Source organism: Macrobrachium rosenbergii, chromosome 39 (genome assembly GCF_040412425.1).
Source record: "Macrobrachium rosenbergii isolate ZJJX-2024 chromosome 39, ASM4041242v1, whole genome shotgun sequence".
NCBI lineage: Eukaryota > Metazoa > Arthropoda > Malacostraca > Decapoda > Palaemonidae > Macrobrachium > Macrobrachium rosenbergii.
The window spans coordinates 21881309-21899366 of NC_089779.1; the positions used below are offsets into that span (position 1 = coordinate 21881309).

Genomic DNA, 18058 nt, shown 5'->3' on the forward strand with positions numbered 1-18058 from the left:
TTTCGTTGTTTCTTCATAACAACATTTTCAAGCTTAAAGCAGACATTACACTATTTTAATAGTTAAAAGATTTTATTCAATCATCATTAGCTGACAAAGCTGAGTAAAGGTGACAACAGAAGTAATTAATAAAATTTAAGAAATGATTTAAAATAACATATAAACTACTTAGTCGGTAAAACAGAAATTGAACAGTTTACATTATAAATGAATTATTAAATAATTTATATCAAAAGCAAGGGATAAGATAAATTGTCAAGGTTAAGATCTGGTTTTCTAAAAAAATATTTCGATCGCCTCAGAGATTCATTAAAAGTACCAAGAACACTAAAATTTACTAATCTTCTACCCGTATTACATTCCTCTATATGTTGTAAAATCGGTGATCTGGTTGGCTTGGCCAGCGAGCAACCAGTACGAGGAGAAGTGCCATAATGTTTGGAAGATCTTGTCCGGACTGACCTCTTTGACCGGCCAATATAGGTGGCGCTACAGGCATCACACCCGTAAATATAGGTGGGGCCAGACAAAAGGTCTGAAGGTAGTTTATCCTTATGGTTTAACAACGCTTGAACAGTATGGTTGTTGGTAAATATTATCTTGGGGTTAATGTAGGGAAAGCTATACTTAAACATATTTTTTAGTTCTCTTGTAACGTATTTGGAACATGGATCACTTATACATGGCAATTTAAAATACATAGTCAGTTTATCAACCCCTGGTATACCAGTTTTGCTACTTATACTAAGAGACCTATTTAGGAACTTTTTTATTTCTTTACATATTATGTTACTAGGATAAGCATTATTTTTGAAATAGTTTAAAAGAAATTTTATTTCTGAGTCAGATGACTGCCAGGAGTTGCAAAGAGAATATGCTCTATGCATTAAAATCTTTATGTTATTTATTTTAAGGTTAAAGAATGAAGCACTTTGGAAATCCATTCCAAGACCGGTGTAAGTGGACTTTCTGAAAATGCTAAAACTTAAGAGTGACTTACTGTTAAAGGTAGTTTTTGAAATGCTTGCATCTAAAAAGTTAAGAATGTTATTTTCTTCGCATTCCACGGCAACCTGAATACAGGGGTGTTTACTATTTAAGTAAACATGGAACTGCTGGACGTGACTTAGAGGCCTGGAAACCAAAAATGTGTCAACATACCTGTGATAAATGACTGGTTTAAACTCTACGGGACAATCATCAAGCCATCTTTTTTCATGAAAACAGAAAGATGTTGGCCATTGGGGCTGAAAGTAGAGATGCCATGCCGAAACCCTCAAATTGTTTGTAGTTCAAATACTGAATAAAAGGTGGTTATCGTTTATGCATAATTTATGGAGCATTTTAAAGGCACTCTCTGAAATATTCCTCACTTGTTTAATGTTATTATAAATAGAGTTCAAAGCTATATCAACTGTTTGTTTGATAGGAACGTTTGTGAATAGGGAGGCAACGTAAAAGATGCTAGAGCTGCACCTTCGGGTATTTCAGGAGAATTGATGATGTTCTTGAACTCACGTGTTTTTAAATGTATAATGGTTTTCTGTCAATGGCTGTAGAAAACTGATTAGAAATTTGGCTAGTTTATAGGATGGTCTTTAAAGGCAGACAGAAAAGGTCTTAATGGCATTCCATTTTTATGAACTCTTGGTAGTCCTACAATATTGATGGCGAAGACCCACTTACAAACAACTTGTTATCTTCTTCTTCACTAATCGAACCATTCTTTCTGAGCTTTCTTAATTGGTAATTGATCTTGTCTTCTGTAAACAAGTTTGTTTTATATCTTCTTGAGGACGTTTCATAAATTTTGAATTATCAGAGTGCACCATCCATCTTTTCGACGTAATCATTTCTGCTTGATATAACAGAGCCGTTACCCTTATCTGGCTTAGATAATACAATGTTTTTTATTCATTTTCAATTTCTTAAGTATATCCATATCCTTAGTGGAAATGGTTTTTAACGAGTAACGAAAAAACTTTGGGATTTTAGTGATAATGCTTTTTACATTATTCACGCATTCCCCAAATCCTCTTTTATAAATGGGTTGTTGCTTTAGTCGGCAGAGCAAGTGCTCGAAGCACAACAAAATGGACTTCTTGGGGTACTTGAACAGTGGGAGGCAGACGTTCATTCCTAGTGATAACAGAAATTTTCCTCAGCTGATATAGTTTTGAACTCAAAGAATGCTTTTAAAATGCTCCTTAACATATGCATAAACGTTAACCACTTTTTATTCAATAATTTAAACTACAAACAATTTGAGGGTTTCGCCATAGCATCTCCGCTTTCAGCCCCAATGGCCAACATATTTCTGTGTTTTCGTGAAAAAAGATGGCTTGATGATTGACCCGTAGAGTTTAAACCAGTCATTTATCACAGGTATGTTGACGACACATTTTTGGTTTCCAGGCCTCTAAGTCACGTCCAGCAGTTCCATGTTTACTTAAATAGTAAACACCCCTGTATTCAGGTTGCCGTGGAATGCGAAGAAAATAACATTCTTAACTTTTTAGATGCAAGCATTTCCAAAACTACCTTTAACAGTAAGTCACTCTTAAGTTTTAGCATTTTCAGAAAGTCCACTTATACCGGTCTTGGAATGGATTTCCAAAGTGCTTCATTCTTTAACCTTAAAATAAATAACATAAAGATTTTAATACATAGAGCATATTCTCTTTGCAGCAACTGGTAGTCATTTGACTCAGAAATAAAATTTCTTTTAAACTATTTCAAAAATAATGCTTATCCTGGTAACATAATATGAAAAGAAATAAAAAAAGTTCCTAAATAAGTCTCTTAGTATAAGTAGCAAAACTGATATACCGAGGGTTGATAAACTGACTATGTATTTTAAATTGCCATATATAAGTGATCCATGTTCTAAATACGTTACAAGAGAACTAAAAAATATGTTTAAGTATAGCTTTCCCTACATTAACCCCAAGATAATATTTACCAACAACCATACTGTTCAAGCGTTGTTAAACCATAAGGATAAACTAACTTCAGACCTTTTGTCTGGCCCCACCTGTATTTACAGGTGTGATGCCTGTAGCGCCACCTATATTGGCCAGTCAAAAAGGTCAGTCCGGACAAGATCTTCCAAACATTATGGCATTTCTCCTCGTACTGGTTGTTCGCTGGCCAAGCCAACCAGATCACCGATTTTACAACATATAGAGGAATGTAATACGGGTAGAAGATTAGAAAGTTTTAGTGTTCTTGGTACTTTGAATAAAGAATCATTCTGGGGAATCTCAGAGTCTATCGAAATATTTTTTTTAGAAAACCAGATCTTAACCTTGACAATTCATCTTATCCCTTGCTTTTGATATAAATTATTTAGTAATTCATTTATAATGTAAACTGTTTAATTTCTGTTTAACCCATTAAGTAGTTTATATGTTATTGCAAATCATTTTAAAAATTTTATCATTTATTTCTATTGTTGTCACCTTTACACAGCTTTGTCAGCCAATAATGATTGTATAATCTTTCAACTATCAAAATAGCGTGATGTCTCTTTTAAGGTTGAAAATATTATTATGAAGAAGCAACGAAACGTGTCGCAAATAAAATGTGGTGGTTTTTAACCTGCACTCTTCTTTTCCTACTGAGACTATTTACATACAGTATATATATATATATATATATATATATATATATATATATATATATATATATATATATATATATATATATATATATATGTGTGTGTGTGTGTGTGTGTGTGTGTGTGTGTGTGTGTGTGTGTGTGTGTGTGTGTGTGTGTGTGTGTGTGTGTGTGTTAGCATGGGCTTCAGAAGCCTGCCAGGAAAAACCTCAGGTACGGGTGTACTTTGGTTCCAACTTCATTTATGACCTTGGTAGTTGAGTCAGTACCATTCATTCATTCGTTTCTGGTGTGTGTTACAAAATTACACACACACACACACACACACACACACACACACACACACACATATATATATATATATATATATATATATATATATATATATATATATATATATATATATATATATATATATATATATATATATATATATATATCACAGTGCACTCCACAATGAAAATGAAGGAGAAACCAGAGAAAAGGAAATAGAGTTCTTAATTTGTCCCAACAGTTTCGCCCTCCATCAGGCCTCTTCCGGGAAGAGGCCTGATGGAGGGCGAAACTGTTGGGACAAATTAAGAACTCTATTTCCTTTTCCTCTGGTTTCTCCATCATTTTCATTGTGGAGTGCACCGTGATATTTTATCTTCGTGATTGAGAAGAATACAACTAAATATATATATATATATATATATATATATATATATATATATATATATATATATATATATATATATATATATATATATTTATTTATATATGTATATATATGAATGTATATAAATGTGTATATATATATATATATATATATATATATATATATATATATATATATATATATATATATATATATATATATATATATATATATACTGTGTATATATATATATATATATATATATATATATATATATATATATATATATATATATATATATATATATATATATATATATATCGATAGTATTATGTATAAAAGGGAAAGTATCTTATTTAGAGTTAGACAGAAAAGAGATGAGATCCAAAATCATTAATAATGAGTTTTGTGGTACCCAGAGACGAGTCAACGATGTCTTTCTTAAGAGCTATAATACTAATTTGCCCTTCACTATCTTGGTGGTTGGCTTAGCAAGATTAGTAATTATACAAGTAACATTAAAGATCATTAGTAATATTTAAGTAAACCAAACTTTAATTCTAAGACATAATTAATGTTCAAAGTTACTCTCAAAGGAAATTAAGTTTTTCATGTGGCCTTACTGTACAACCTTCTTCCTAAAAATCATTTCGGATCTATCCTCTTTCAGAGAGGCATTGTAGTGATTATAGGATGTTAGCTTTAAACCAAGTCATAGTTCCTTGTAGAATTAAATCTGATATATCTAGGCTTGTCTAACACAGACTATTAAAGTTCTCCAAGAGGCATTTTAATATTTTAACTTATTTGCCCCTTAATTATGCACATACTAGTCATGGCAGAAAAGCTGCAGTGCTTAATTGCTTGAACGATATGGTTTTTAATATTATGTTCGATAGACATTTCTTGTTAGGTGTGTCATATATTTTGTATTCGAAAGTATTTTGTATATTCTTTTTTTATAATTCATGAGTCCCATTAGTGGCCTTTGAATTCGAAGCTTTTTTATCCAATTCACGAAAGATACTTTGTGAACAAAGGCACTTACTGCACAGTTAAGAGAAAAGTTATTAATGTTAAGAACTCCATTGTATATTGCAGATTTAGGTCGTACTTTCGTGATTTTGTCCTGCATTGTGTTTGTCTGAGGTGGCCAAGACGCAACTTGAGCTATGAAGGCTCTCCCGAAATGGATCGTCGATACCAGCCCAGAGACGAGCATTCCTCCAGATCTAGATCAGGTACGTCGTGGCTTCCACGAGGAACAGCTTTCTTGTTCGAAAATGTAACTTTCTGTGTTTATGAACTGCCACCATAGTTGGCGGTTAGTAAAGCCAAGCCACCCGGAGTACACAAAAACCCAGACTTTGGCTCTCTATAACTGTGGAGATATTCAGCCACCCTGGATGAAACTCTGGCTTTAGAGGTTTCTTACTAGGGTCTCTAATTGTGCCAAATTTCATCGAAATCCGTTTAACCGTTCAGGATGTCCAGATATTGATTTTTGGCGTTCTTGAGATGTGGTAGGGGGTGAGTGGGATGGTGGGTGGGTGAGGGACCTAACATATCTGTGGAGCAACAACGGTAACAATACAAACATGATACTTAGTTTTTCTGAATGCTCGCAATCTGGAAGGGTCCTTTCGGGGTTTGTTTTTTGAAATAATGAAATTTTAAAGTTACAGTATGCCATTCAAATTAGCCACTAAAATTCAAATTTCCTGGTGTTCAGGTACAGACTGCTCACAACATTAGAAGAGAAGCCGTTTTCTTAAAAATTAGCATACACGTTGAATTTACCTATGCAGTTTTGGTTTTCGTGATTATTGACCTACCCTAAATTAAGAGCTTCAATAGTTAGAATGTGTTCACACACACACACACATATATATATATATATATATATATATATATATATATATATATATATATATATATATATATATATATATATATTTATATTTTACGAACAGGACCTCATTAAAACTGGATGGTATCTAGTGGAGATATTTATTACTGAAAAGTTACAAGCTTTCTAGGACTAACCGTCCTCATTGTCAAGTATCCGTAGAATGGCCGGACACATAGTCCAGTTGTATTTATATGTATGGGGAAGTGGATTGAAGCCCTTTTTTGCCCAGTTCCGTATGCTGGCTTCTTTAGTCTTTTGATCACCCTCCTTCTCCTGTGTGGCCCCGCTCTCCTGACCTTGGCCGTTCTCTGCCTGCAGCATCTTCCAGGTGTGCATTGTCCATGTGGTTGCTTGTGTTTTTGTGTTTCTTTTCTATTATAGAGTACAATTTTTCTCGATAGGCAGTCTTCAAATCTGCTTCCAGTATTGCCTGCTATTACATTGTTTGTGCATGTTATGAAGGCATCCTCTACAATCAGTCTGGCTGTTTTGTTAGTGTTCTCGTACAAAAAATTCATATTCTCCTAGTCTATTTCCCAACAATGCTTGGCAACTGCCGACGTCTGATTGTAGTGCCTTATGCTTTGTATATGTTGTTTTCCTTGTTCTTTGCAGGATTTTCCGCTTTAACTGAAGCAAAGCTCTTCACAATCTAGACTTGCTGCCATGTATACCACCCCTCTTACCTCTTCCCCTTCTACAGACTTTTTGTTTCCAACTATATTATTCCTAATGGTGTTTTCATAACTGCCTATTAATTTGAAATTATCTAGCTTCCTGTTGATGGGTGTAATAGTGTTGTTGTCTGGGACTGCAATTATTTTCCTATCTTTTAAATGTTCCTTTTCTATCCCTTCACTCACCCCAAATAGTGTGTTCCTGCCTTAATGTGTGCCCGTTCCCACCAGTACTTAGGGTATCCTAATCTCCTAAAGCTCTCCCTCAGGTATTCCAACTCTTCATCTATGAATTCTGGACTGCAAATCCTATAAGCCTTGATGGCCAACCCTGTCATTACTCCCATTTTAATTTCTTTCCTATGACTGCAGAACATACGTATATATGAAATGGTGTGTGTCTCCTTCTTTCTGTGTACCTTGAATTTTATTTTTTCCCCTTCCCTTTTTACCAGTACATCCAAGAAAGGAATTTCTCACTCCTTCTCTTTTTCTTTTGTGAACTTGATTGGTATATTTAGTTTATTTATATTATCTATGAACTTGTGTAACTCTTCCCTTTCTCCCTTATAAAAAATCAGGATGCCATCCACGTATCTTACCTATTTGATGATGTTTAAATTCCCTTTATTTAATTTACCCACCTCTTCCGATTCAAACCATTTCATGAAACTGTTAGCTATGATCGGTTAAAGACTTGAGCTCATGGCCACGCCATTTTTTTTTTTTTTTTTTTAAGTAATTGTTTTCGCCCTACTTAAACACATTGACACTGTGGGCCACTATCAACAATTTTATCAGAACATCATGATTTAAGTAACATGTGTAAACCCCTTCCTCCATATTTTTTTTATTACTTCCATCCTCTTCTTAACTACTATGAGATTCAGGGCCTCTGTAACACGGTTTTTTCGCAATAACTTTTTATCTATGCATTTCATAAATATAACGCTTATTCAGAATACACATTATATCTACACATAAATTTTGACTGTATTCTGCATTACGTAGGTTGAATAAATTTGGTACTTATAATGTAAAAGTGACTTTTTTTGAAGACGGGCCAACTTACTCAGAGAAAAGGTTTCTAACGCACTCGTTACGTAACTTATGACAGCATTTCTTCCCTCTTTCTCGATGGATGATTGGCTATACGTAATGAAGGCTAGACCTCTGGCAACAATGACATTAAAATTTAAATACAAGCAAAGCAGTACACCTTTATGAACTCTGAAACCTCTCCACTGATAATTGTCATAATGAACAAACCAACAAAATATGTTAATAAATACAAAAACACTTCGATTATTAGTCTAACTCCCAAAATAAGTTTCCTAAGAAATTACAGTCTACTTTATAGGTCACAATCAGATTGACAAGATGTACGGAATAGTTGGTAATTTTCAAAAACATAGTAGACAAGCTTGATTTGATAACTGCTATATCCAATGTCAAGCAATTTTTATTTATTGGCTATCTACCTATTTACTGAAAAAAAATAGCCGGTACCGTACTTTGGCTTTAAACCTTCACCAATGATTATCGTCAGAATGATGACTTCATGAGGCTCCACCCACTTTGGCCTCGTTATAATTCAGGATAACACTGAAGGCTATCATGGGCATTGTTGGATTAGAAAATTTAACTTCTGGCTATAAAAACTCATTTCTCGAGTAGTTGTAAGAAGTGCTAAATGATCCTCAAGGATCCCAGCAGTTGGCCTAAACGTTTAATTCATGTATATTGCTGCTATTACTACTGTTGCGGCACCACTGCTACAGTAATATTACTACGCTAGCACAAAAGTTAAGTACACCTTAGTTTTACCAGACCACTGAGCTGATTAACAGCTCTCCTAGGGCTGGCCCGAAGGATTAGACTTATTTTACATGGCTAAGAACCAATTGGTTACTTAGCAACGGGACCTACAGCTTATTGTGGAATCCGAACCACATTATAGCGAGAAATGAATTTCTATCACCAGAAATAAATTCCTCTAACTCTTCATCAGCCGGCCCCGGGAATTGAACTCCGACTCATCGAGTGACAGTCTGAAGCTCAACCGACTCTGCCAACAAAGGGCTAGTACGCTAGCACAGATACCCCACCCACATCTATGTATCGTTCCGCAATTCATAAAGTCTTTGTCATGTTTTTTCGCTGTGCAATAAGCCATGGCCTCCTCAGAAATTAAGTTTACCATTAGATGATAGGTTATTTCATTAAGCTAACAAATTATGGCAACTGGGTATGTTATTGCCGATGTTGAAACTAAAGATAAAGTATGGTATCATTCCTTCATTGCATTATCATCTTTACTATGTGTTTTGCTACATGTTGTAATTATTTTAAAGGATAAATGAATTATGTTCACTTTACTTCTATAAATTCCCATTAGATGTACAAATAAAACTCCTAAAACTATTTATGATTTATTTACAAAATGCAGTCATCATCACTCTCGAGGAAGAGATCATCTTCCCCGTCCTCATCGTCACTGGCCAGGCTAATGATGACTGGTTCTACTGTCTCTCGGATATTGTCCGACTCTCAATACTCCTCCTCGAAATGACGGGATTGTCGAACTGCTCCTGGCCACACTTCCGGGGTAACAGAAAGCCTGGCTTCCTCCAACCTGTCCTGCAGGTCGGATCGAGTAAATCGACGGAGGGAGGAACGTATGTGTCTCTTCATGACCCCCCACACCTGTTCAATTGCATTGAGCTCGGGGTGAGCGGGGGGCAAACGCACAACCTCATGGCCCCATTCACGGATAGTGTTGTCAATCTCATACCTTCGCTCCAGCCGATTCTTTTGGCAAATAAGCAGCAGCTCCGAGCGTGTGGCAGAAGGTCGGAACAATATCCTGCGCTGTTCTAGCCACCTGATGAGAGAACATAATAGAACATTAATACCTTAAAAATAGATCATAACTTGTTACATGTAGTACAAGCAATAAAGTGCAATTTGATAAAGTTCCCATTAAAATAGGTCAATTGACTCTTCGAACAATTTATAAATAAATATATATATATATATATATATATATATATATATATATATATATATATATATATATATATATATATATATATATATATACAGATGGCTCGGGAAGGATGGCAGAAGTTGCGTCGTTAGCCACTGTTTGAACAACTTTGCATTCATCTCGCCATGGTAGTCTCCCTGATTGGTCTTGGCCAGGTAGCACAGGTATGAACCATCTATAAAGCCCTCATTCGTGCCAGCTGCCACCACCACAAATGCTCACCTTCTCCAGGAGGAACCTGATGACTGTAAGTGGGGCTGGTGACATCCTGCGTAGTGTCTGCCCATTCCCTGTTGTGGGCCATCCTTGTCGTAAACCAGGTTTCATCTACGTAAACGACCACTCTCCCCTCCTCCCGCTGGCGTCGTAGATCACAGAGAGCAGTTATCCAGCGGCATACAATTTCCAGAGATTCCTTCCTTACATACATCTTACGTTGGGAAGTTTTATACTTGAATCCCATAGAATGCAAGAGTCGAATTACTGCAGCCCATGATGTCATTTCCGGAATAATGCCAGCTGTTTTGAGGTCATTTGTCAAGGAACCAACAGTAAAATGCTCCTTCTCGGCAAACTTTCTGTGGATACAGCGGCGAATGGCACCAGTCGTAAAGTTATCAAAGACAGGCGACGCTTGTGATCCTGACGATGGTGAAGGAACGGAACTGGAGGCACGGTTGACGGTGACCCTCACTGCACCTGCAGTCATGCCCAAAACATATCCAACACGGTCGTACGGCCTAAAGAAGAAGAAAAAAAATTATATCGGATGATCCATTGGTCTGCTGGAGATTTTAGCACATATAAGCTTGTATTTACTTTGGATAAAAATCTTATTTTAACAAAAATAGTTATAAAAAGACTGTTTACATACAACCTCTCTCTCTCTCTCTCTTGGAAATATTCAAAATCCTGAATGACATTACAAGTATTATAATCACGTTACGCTAAATACAAATCAGACCATAAACATTGGATTTAAACTTGAAACTGAATAATTACCTATTCAGGCTATAGTAAGTATGGCCACGGGCTTTCTCTTGACTGTATAAAGTTGCAAGTCGTAAGACAAATGCAGTTTTGCAACCACGGGGACAATTCCAAATCCTGTTAGCCATTCTTGACTGCTATGGGTTTCAGAGCCGATGGAACAAGGTAAATGAGTTTCTGTCTGGTGGATGGGCGGGGCAACATTTCGTCAAACGGTGTTTACCTTGCTTACGTAATGAATGTTTTTCGACTCTTGGCTCGTAACCATTGGCCGTGGCGTCGGCTAGATAATTTTTACTCTATAAAAATTAAAACTATCGGGTTTAGGTTATTGATAATGCTGATAAAATTTGTGTGTGGTTGTAAAATGTACATATGTCAACTTTCAGCTACATCCGATGCTTTGATAAGGAGCAAATCCAAAAAACCGTGTTACAGAGACCCTGAATCTCATAGTAGTACGTTTGGTAAACAGGGAAGTTACATCCAAACTCGCAAATTTATAATACTTTAAGATAATTTTAGATAATTCATCTATAAGGTTCATGGTATGTTTTAGATGCCCACCAGATACTAAACCCACCCATTTTCCCATTATGTTGGAAAGAAATTTCTCCAGCCTCCTCTGCGGTGATCTCATCGATGCCACGATCGGTCTTAGCGGGCACCCTTCCTTATGGATCTCTGGACTTTCCCCTGATTTTACTCTATGTACTAATTCTTTTTTTTTAGTTTTGTCGTGGATTTTGTCAATGCTTCCCTTACTTTTTTATTAAAATTGCACTGTACTCCCCTACATCCAGCTTTTTATTGCAAGCCTCGTATATGTTTTTATTATTTAACAGTTGTTCTAACTTGTTTTCGTAATCTATGGCATACATTACTACTACCACGCCCCCTTTGTCTGCCTTGTAAATCTTTATGTCACTGTATTTGCCTAGTCTATAAAGGGCCTTACGTAACTCTCTGGAAACACGAATCTGTTCATCTTATACCCCACCCACATGGCCCCCTACAGAAAGCAGCTTCATTCCCATTTTTATTCTTAACTAATGCCATTAAGCCTCTACACATTTCCATGAAATCGTGATTATTGTTACCCATGCAAAAAGTAAGACAATATCCTAACACTAGCCCTTCATTCCAACTTAAAAAATCTCTTAGAAATGCTCTTGACTGAATCAAAGTTCCATTTTTGTACCCACCCCGACCTATTGAAAATGGTAACGAGTCTGTTCTCGTGAAGCTGTGAACTGCGGCATGCACATACCTTTACATATCCTTCAATTACTTTGGAAATGTAATCTAAGCTGGTGCCTCATTGAAATGTGTAGAAGATTAAGGAAATTAGATAAGAATAAAAATGGGACGTAAGGGGGTTACAATGCAATTTTAAGAAAAAATTAAGGGAAATTTTAACAAAAATCCAGGACAAAACGAAAAGAAAAGAATTAGAACATGGAGTAAAACTAGGGGAAAGTCCAGAGATCCCATATATTTATGGTAGTCCAAAGATCCATAAGGAAGGGTGCCCGTAAAGACCGATCGTGGAATCGATGAGATCACCACAGAGGAAGCTTGAGAAATTTCTTTCCAACATAATGGGAAAATGGGTGGTTTTAGGATCTGAAGAGTACTTAAAACATAACATGAACCTTATAGATGAATTATCTAAAATTAACTTAAAAGACTGTAAATTTGCGAGTTGGGTGTAACTTCCAGTCAAGAAGACGATGGAAGTAAAAAAAAAAAAAAAAAAAGAATATGACGTTTTGATAAAAAAAAAAATGGCGTGGCCTTGGGTTCAAGTCTTTCACCGATTTTAGCTAACATTTTCATGGAATGGTTTTGCAACAGAAGAGGTGGGTAAATTAAATAAAGGAAACTTAAACATCATCGAATAGGTAAGATACGGATGACATCCTGATTTTTAATAAGGAGAAAGGAAGAACTACTTAAATTCCTTGAAAACATAAATAAACTAAATGAACAAATCAATTTCACAATAGAAGAAGAGAAGGAGGGAGAAACTCCTTTCTTGGATGTACTGGTAAAGAGAGAAGGGGAAAATTTAAAATTCAAGGGACATAAAAAGAAGACACACAAATTCGTACGTACATATGTTCTCCAGTCACAAGAAAGAAATTAAAATGGGAGTAATGACAGGGTTGGCCATCAAGGCTTATATGATTTGCAGTCCCGAATTCTTAGATGAAGACCTAGGATACTTGAGGAGAGTTTTAGGAGATTAGGATGCCCTAATTACTGGTGGGAACGGGCACACATTAAGGCAGGAAAAAACTATTTTGGGGAGAGGAAAGGGATAGGAAAGGAATATTTGAAAGAGAAGAAAATAATTAATCCCAAACAACGAACTTATTGCACCCATCAACAGGAAGCTAGAGAATCTCAAATTGCTAGGCTGTTTTAAAAACACCATTAGGAATGGAATAGTTAAAAACTAAATGTTGGTAGGGGGGGTAGAAGTAAGACGGGGTATATGTTATGCCCACAGATTAAATACTTCTTTGAAGTATTACGTAACCTGTCTTTGCGATCTACCTTCAGGAGACAATGGCATTTCGACCCTTATTCCCTCCCATCTAACACTCAACCCACACAGAAACTCCCCCGGACACTCACTCTACTTTTTCCTCTTTCCCCTGGCACTAGATTCGTCTCGCGCATTCCCCTCTCTCTCTCTCTCTCTCAGACAGCACAAAGATCTCTTTCTCTCTCGCATTCCACGTTAAAGAAATGAAATGGATCATCTAAGGAAAGGCAATCTTTCCTACAAATATAGATTTATTATTTAAAGCAACCCAACAAGTAATGAATAAACAAAGCAAAGATTAAAATGCATCATAAATGAAATTATCAAGAAAAAAAACATCTAACTCAAGATTTAGCCTCATTCCAACTAAAAATCTGATTGTGGCTAATAGCCTCCAAATTCAAAAACTCTCACATACTCTATCTTAGACATTGTAAGTCTAGTCTCAAAAAAGTCTACCACATGAGAAATTTAGACATTGCAAGGTTTGCATCTGTCTCTCTATAATCACACCACCATGATAACATCATGTCACCACGATGTTCCCACAGACATCTGTCGAAAGAATTAAGCACAAATAATAATCTCCCAAAAATATGCAAGTGCAAAACATAATAATGAAAAGTCTAAAATGCATGAGTAAATAGCCTACTGGTAAATAGAACACAATAAAATAGAATATAAAAAATGGTAAAAGGTTATGTTCACTTCCCACACAAGTTCAAAAATGTCTTGAAACATGGTAAAAACATAAGTTCACAATTCACACAAAAACCAAGAGTCTGAACTTTACCTTATTCTGCCAATTCTAAGAGATTGCAGCACTCAAAGATAATGTCTTGACGATCTCGCTCTAGCTTCGCTAATGAACGATCGGACTAATTTTGGGGCAGAATTAGACACAAAATCTAGATTTTCTAACGTACGAACTTATGTACCCACATACCAACTCGGTCATATGACTCGCATACCCGAGCCAATATTGTGTGTTCATCAAACAAACGGCTGAAGTAACCAAACTATTTGCTAAATGCAATGATTTGCAACTGTCTGTCTTGACCTACTACCATCCTACAGCAACTTCTCTTCCATCACACCTTATAACACAGTAATGTTAAAACGGCCATATTTTTCTAAAATATATACATGGCAGCATGTCTAGACTGTGAAGAGCTTTACTTCGGTGAAAGCGGAAAATCCTGCAAAGAACAAGGAAAACAACATATACAAAACATAAGGCACTACAATCAGACATCGGCAGGTGCCAAGCACAGTTGGGAAAAGAACACAAAATAGACTGGGAGAACATGAATTTTTTGTACAGGAACACTAACAAAACAGCCAGACTGAATGTAGAGAATACCTTCACAACATGTGCAAACAACATAATGGCAGGCAATACTGGAAACGGATTTAAAGACTGCCTATCACGAAAACCGTACAGTCTACAATAGAAAAGAGACACAAAACACAAGAGACCACAAGGACAATGAACGCCTGGAAGATGCTGCAGGCAGAGAAAGGCCAAGGTCACGAGGGTGGGGCCACACAGGAGAAGGAGGGTAATCAAAAGATTAAAGAAGCCAACGTACGGAATTGGACAAACAAGGGCTTCAATCCGCTCCCCCACATATATTAATACAGCTGGACTATGTGTCTGGCCATTCTACGGATCCTTGACACTGAGGACGGTTACTCCTAGAAAGCTTGTAACTTTTTGTGAATGAATATCTTTGCTAGATACCATCCAGTTTTAATATGAAGTCCTGTTAGTAATCGTATTAATGCAGAAAATAATAGCGTAAGTGATAAAAGTATATATATATATATATATATATATATATATATATATATATATATATATATATATATATATATGTGTGTGTGTGTGTGTGTGTGTGTGTGTGTGTGTGTGTGTTGTGTGTGTTTATAAATTGTGTAATTCTGCAGCAAACGAGCTGTGCTGACTATAATCACGGAGAAGCCCCATAGGTCTCAAAAGACTGTATCTAAAATCTAAATAACCCCCATTCCTTTGGTACCACATTTTTCCCGATCTAAGGCGCTGCCATTGCAAAAAGGACTGAAACCAGAGGCAATACAGTGATGAAATCACAAAAGGGGTAGTTAACCCCAGCCACAAGAGACAGACATGGAGATCAAGGGATACAAAGGAAGGGGTGGGGCTTAGGGCTTTACTCCGCAACTGATAAATTATGATGAAAGCTAAAGGAAAAGTTGGGTTTATTTTTCAATCGGTATAGAAAGCGAGCGTCATTATAAGACACATATTGAAAAGGCTTCAGTTTGGACGAACCACCACTAATGATGTGAAAATTATGCAAGAGCATCTGATTCCAGTGCCATCCAACACTGACCCTGCCCAGGTTTTTGTTGAACATTACTCTAGTCTCCGCAACAGCAACAGCAACAGCAACAGTCGGAATAAGTTTGCCCGTATTATTCTCGACGCCAAAGAAGAAAAAAAACCTAAAAAATAAAATATGTTACCCACAAAGAAGCTTTGTGTTTATATGATCGAGAGTTTCTAAGTGGATACATTTGCTATATATCTTCAAAATGTATTGCTAAAAGTGCCAGTCTATCTCTCCAGGTATGGTTAGCATTGTGCGTATTATAATGGCATTCACTTTCTATACTGATTGAGAAAATACTCCTACTTCTACTTTTCGCTTTCATCATAATTCATCAGGTTCAGGAGTAAAGCCCTACGCCCTCCTACCCCTTCATTTGTATCCCCTGACCTCCTCTTGGGGCTGGGCTTTACTACCCCTTTTGGGATTTCATCTCTTTTTTGCCTGTGATATATCTTGAGGTGGTGTTCAGTATGTATATGCCAAAGGAAGTTTTTTTTTTATTCAAGTATAAGGAGAGATTCAATTTGGCTTGTTTTTCTAGGATGATAACAATAACTGTTCTAAAATATTCGTTTTATTATTCATTTAATTTTTTTTTTTTTTATGTAGGGAAAGATTTGAATTACAATGATTTTACTCTGCTTGGAATCACTAATCTTGCAAGGTATTTATTCTACAGTTCATTTTTTTCGAATTTTCAAGGAATTAACTTAGGGTGAATATAAATGTGGTATCAAATACAGTGAGCACATATCGAGATCCTCTTCCTAGGAAAAACACTTGCTTTGTACGAAGTTGACAGGAAAAAAATGTGCATAAAACTGGATGTGAATTGGACACAGGGTGTTAATTACTAGGAATCTGGGAATCCATTAGTCTCATGATAGCCATAACTTGAAATGAGTAATGATTCAAAGTTTTCAGGACTTGTCATGTGAATAATTTTCTTTTATTTTGTTTTTACTTACAATGACAGCTCAGAGATTTCTCATGAAGAGGGTCATCTGCAACACTTTTAAATAAGTGAAAGCTTTCGTAGTTTGTTTAGACAAAAACTACATTTATATAAACAGTTCACTTAAAACTGAAGCGCTTTCCACACAAAAAAAAAAAAGTATGTATCTTTGTGAATACAATATACATTTATCTCTCGAGAGAGATACACATATGTTGTATTCATATGTATGCATATATATATATATATATATATATATATATATATATATATATATATATATATATATATATATATATATATATATATATATATATATATATATATATATATATATATATATATATATATGTGTGTGTGTGTGTGTGTGTGTGTGTGTGTGTGTGTGTGTGTGTGTGTGTGTGTGTGTGTGTGTAAGGCCAATTATGAAGCCTTTACTTTATTTAAGTCTCTGTTTTATGAAGAGATTTGAATCTCATGTATCCCAAGATATTAAGTGATGGCATGTAGCGTGAGCCGACATCGTTAGTTATACCTTTCCCTAACTAAAATCTAAGGACTACTGGAATGAGATGCTAAGTACAAAACTAAACCTTTATTGACAAAATAACAATGAAAATAACTTCTTAAAAATTACGAAGAATGAAAACGAATGATTCATCATAACTATCAAAAGTTCTCCTAAGGAAATAAGGTCCAAAATCATAAACACCCAATTACTTAAGGAAAAACAGGAAATAACTCATCTGTCCTTTAAATCATAAACAGGTCAATTAATAAAATCAGGTCATCTCAAAATGCCATACCACTCCCTTCTTGAAGGAGGTAGAAAAGGGAATGGAATGGAATGGAATACCTGTAAAAGAACAAACCTTATATTAAAAACCAGAAAATGTAAAAATTGCAGAAACATAAATTTTCACTGCCACAGGGGTAACGTTTGTGATCATAGTTCTGAAAATAAAGGCTAAAAATGTTTATGACTTCTACTCACTCCACAAAGTCCTCTGGGACAGTCTCCATGTGAAAATACACCTCACATTCTTAGTTTACAGATATCGGATCGCAATGCCCGATCAATCAACGGTCCCTCCCATTATATTCATTATGCAATGCACGAACAAACGTACTTTTCCGTGACATCATTCGAGGTCAAAGTTCGGCAAGACACGCCTCTGTACTTCAAGGCGTCACGAAGTACACGTACACACACGTACATTATCGAAATGCTTTCTTCAAAACCGGATTTTGTAACTGGTTCAGCTTCTAGAACGTTCTGATCTG

At 35.8% G+C, this 18058-nt stretch overlaps 1 protein-coding gene across 1 annotated transcript in view; it reads left to right on the plus strand.

Moving 5' to 3' along the window:
- LOC136825821 (tachykinin-like peptides receptor 86C) overlaps positions 1-18058 on the plus strand; it is a 229338-nt gene that overhangs the window by 202553 nt on the left and 8727 nt on the right. Inside the window, exon 8 of the mRNA XM_067082777.1 lies at positions 5361-5500. Within this exon, the coding sequence (XP_066938878.1) occupies positions 5361-5500 (140 nt within the window). The remainder of the gene's footprint in view (positions 1-5360; positions 5501-18058) is intronic.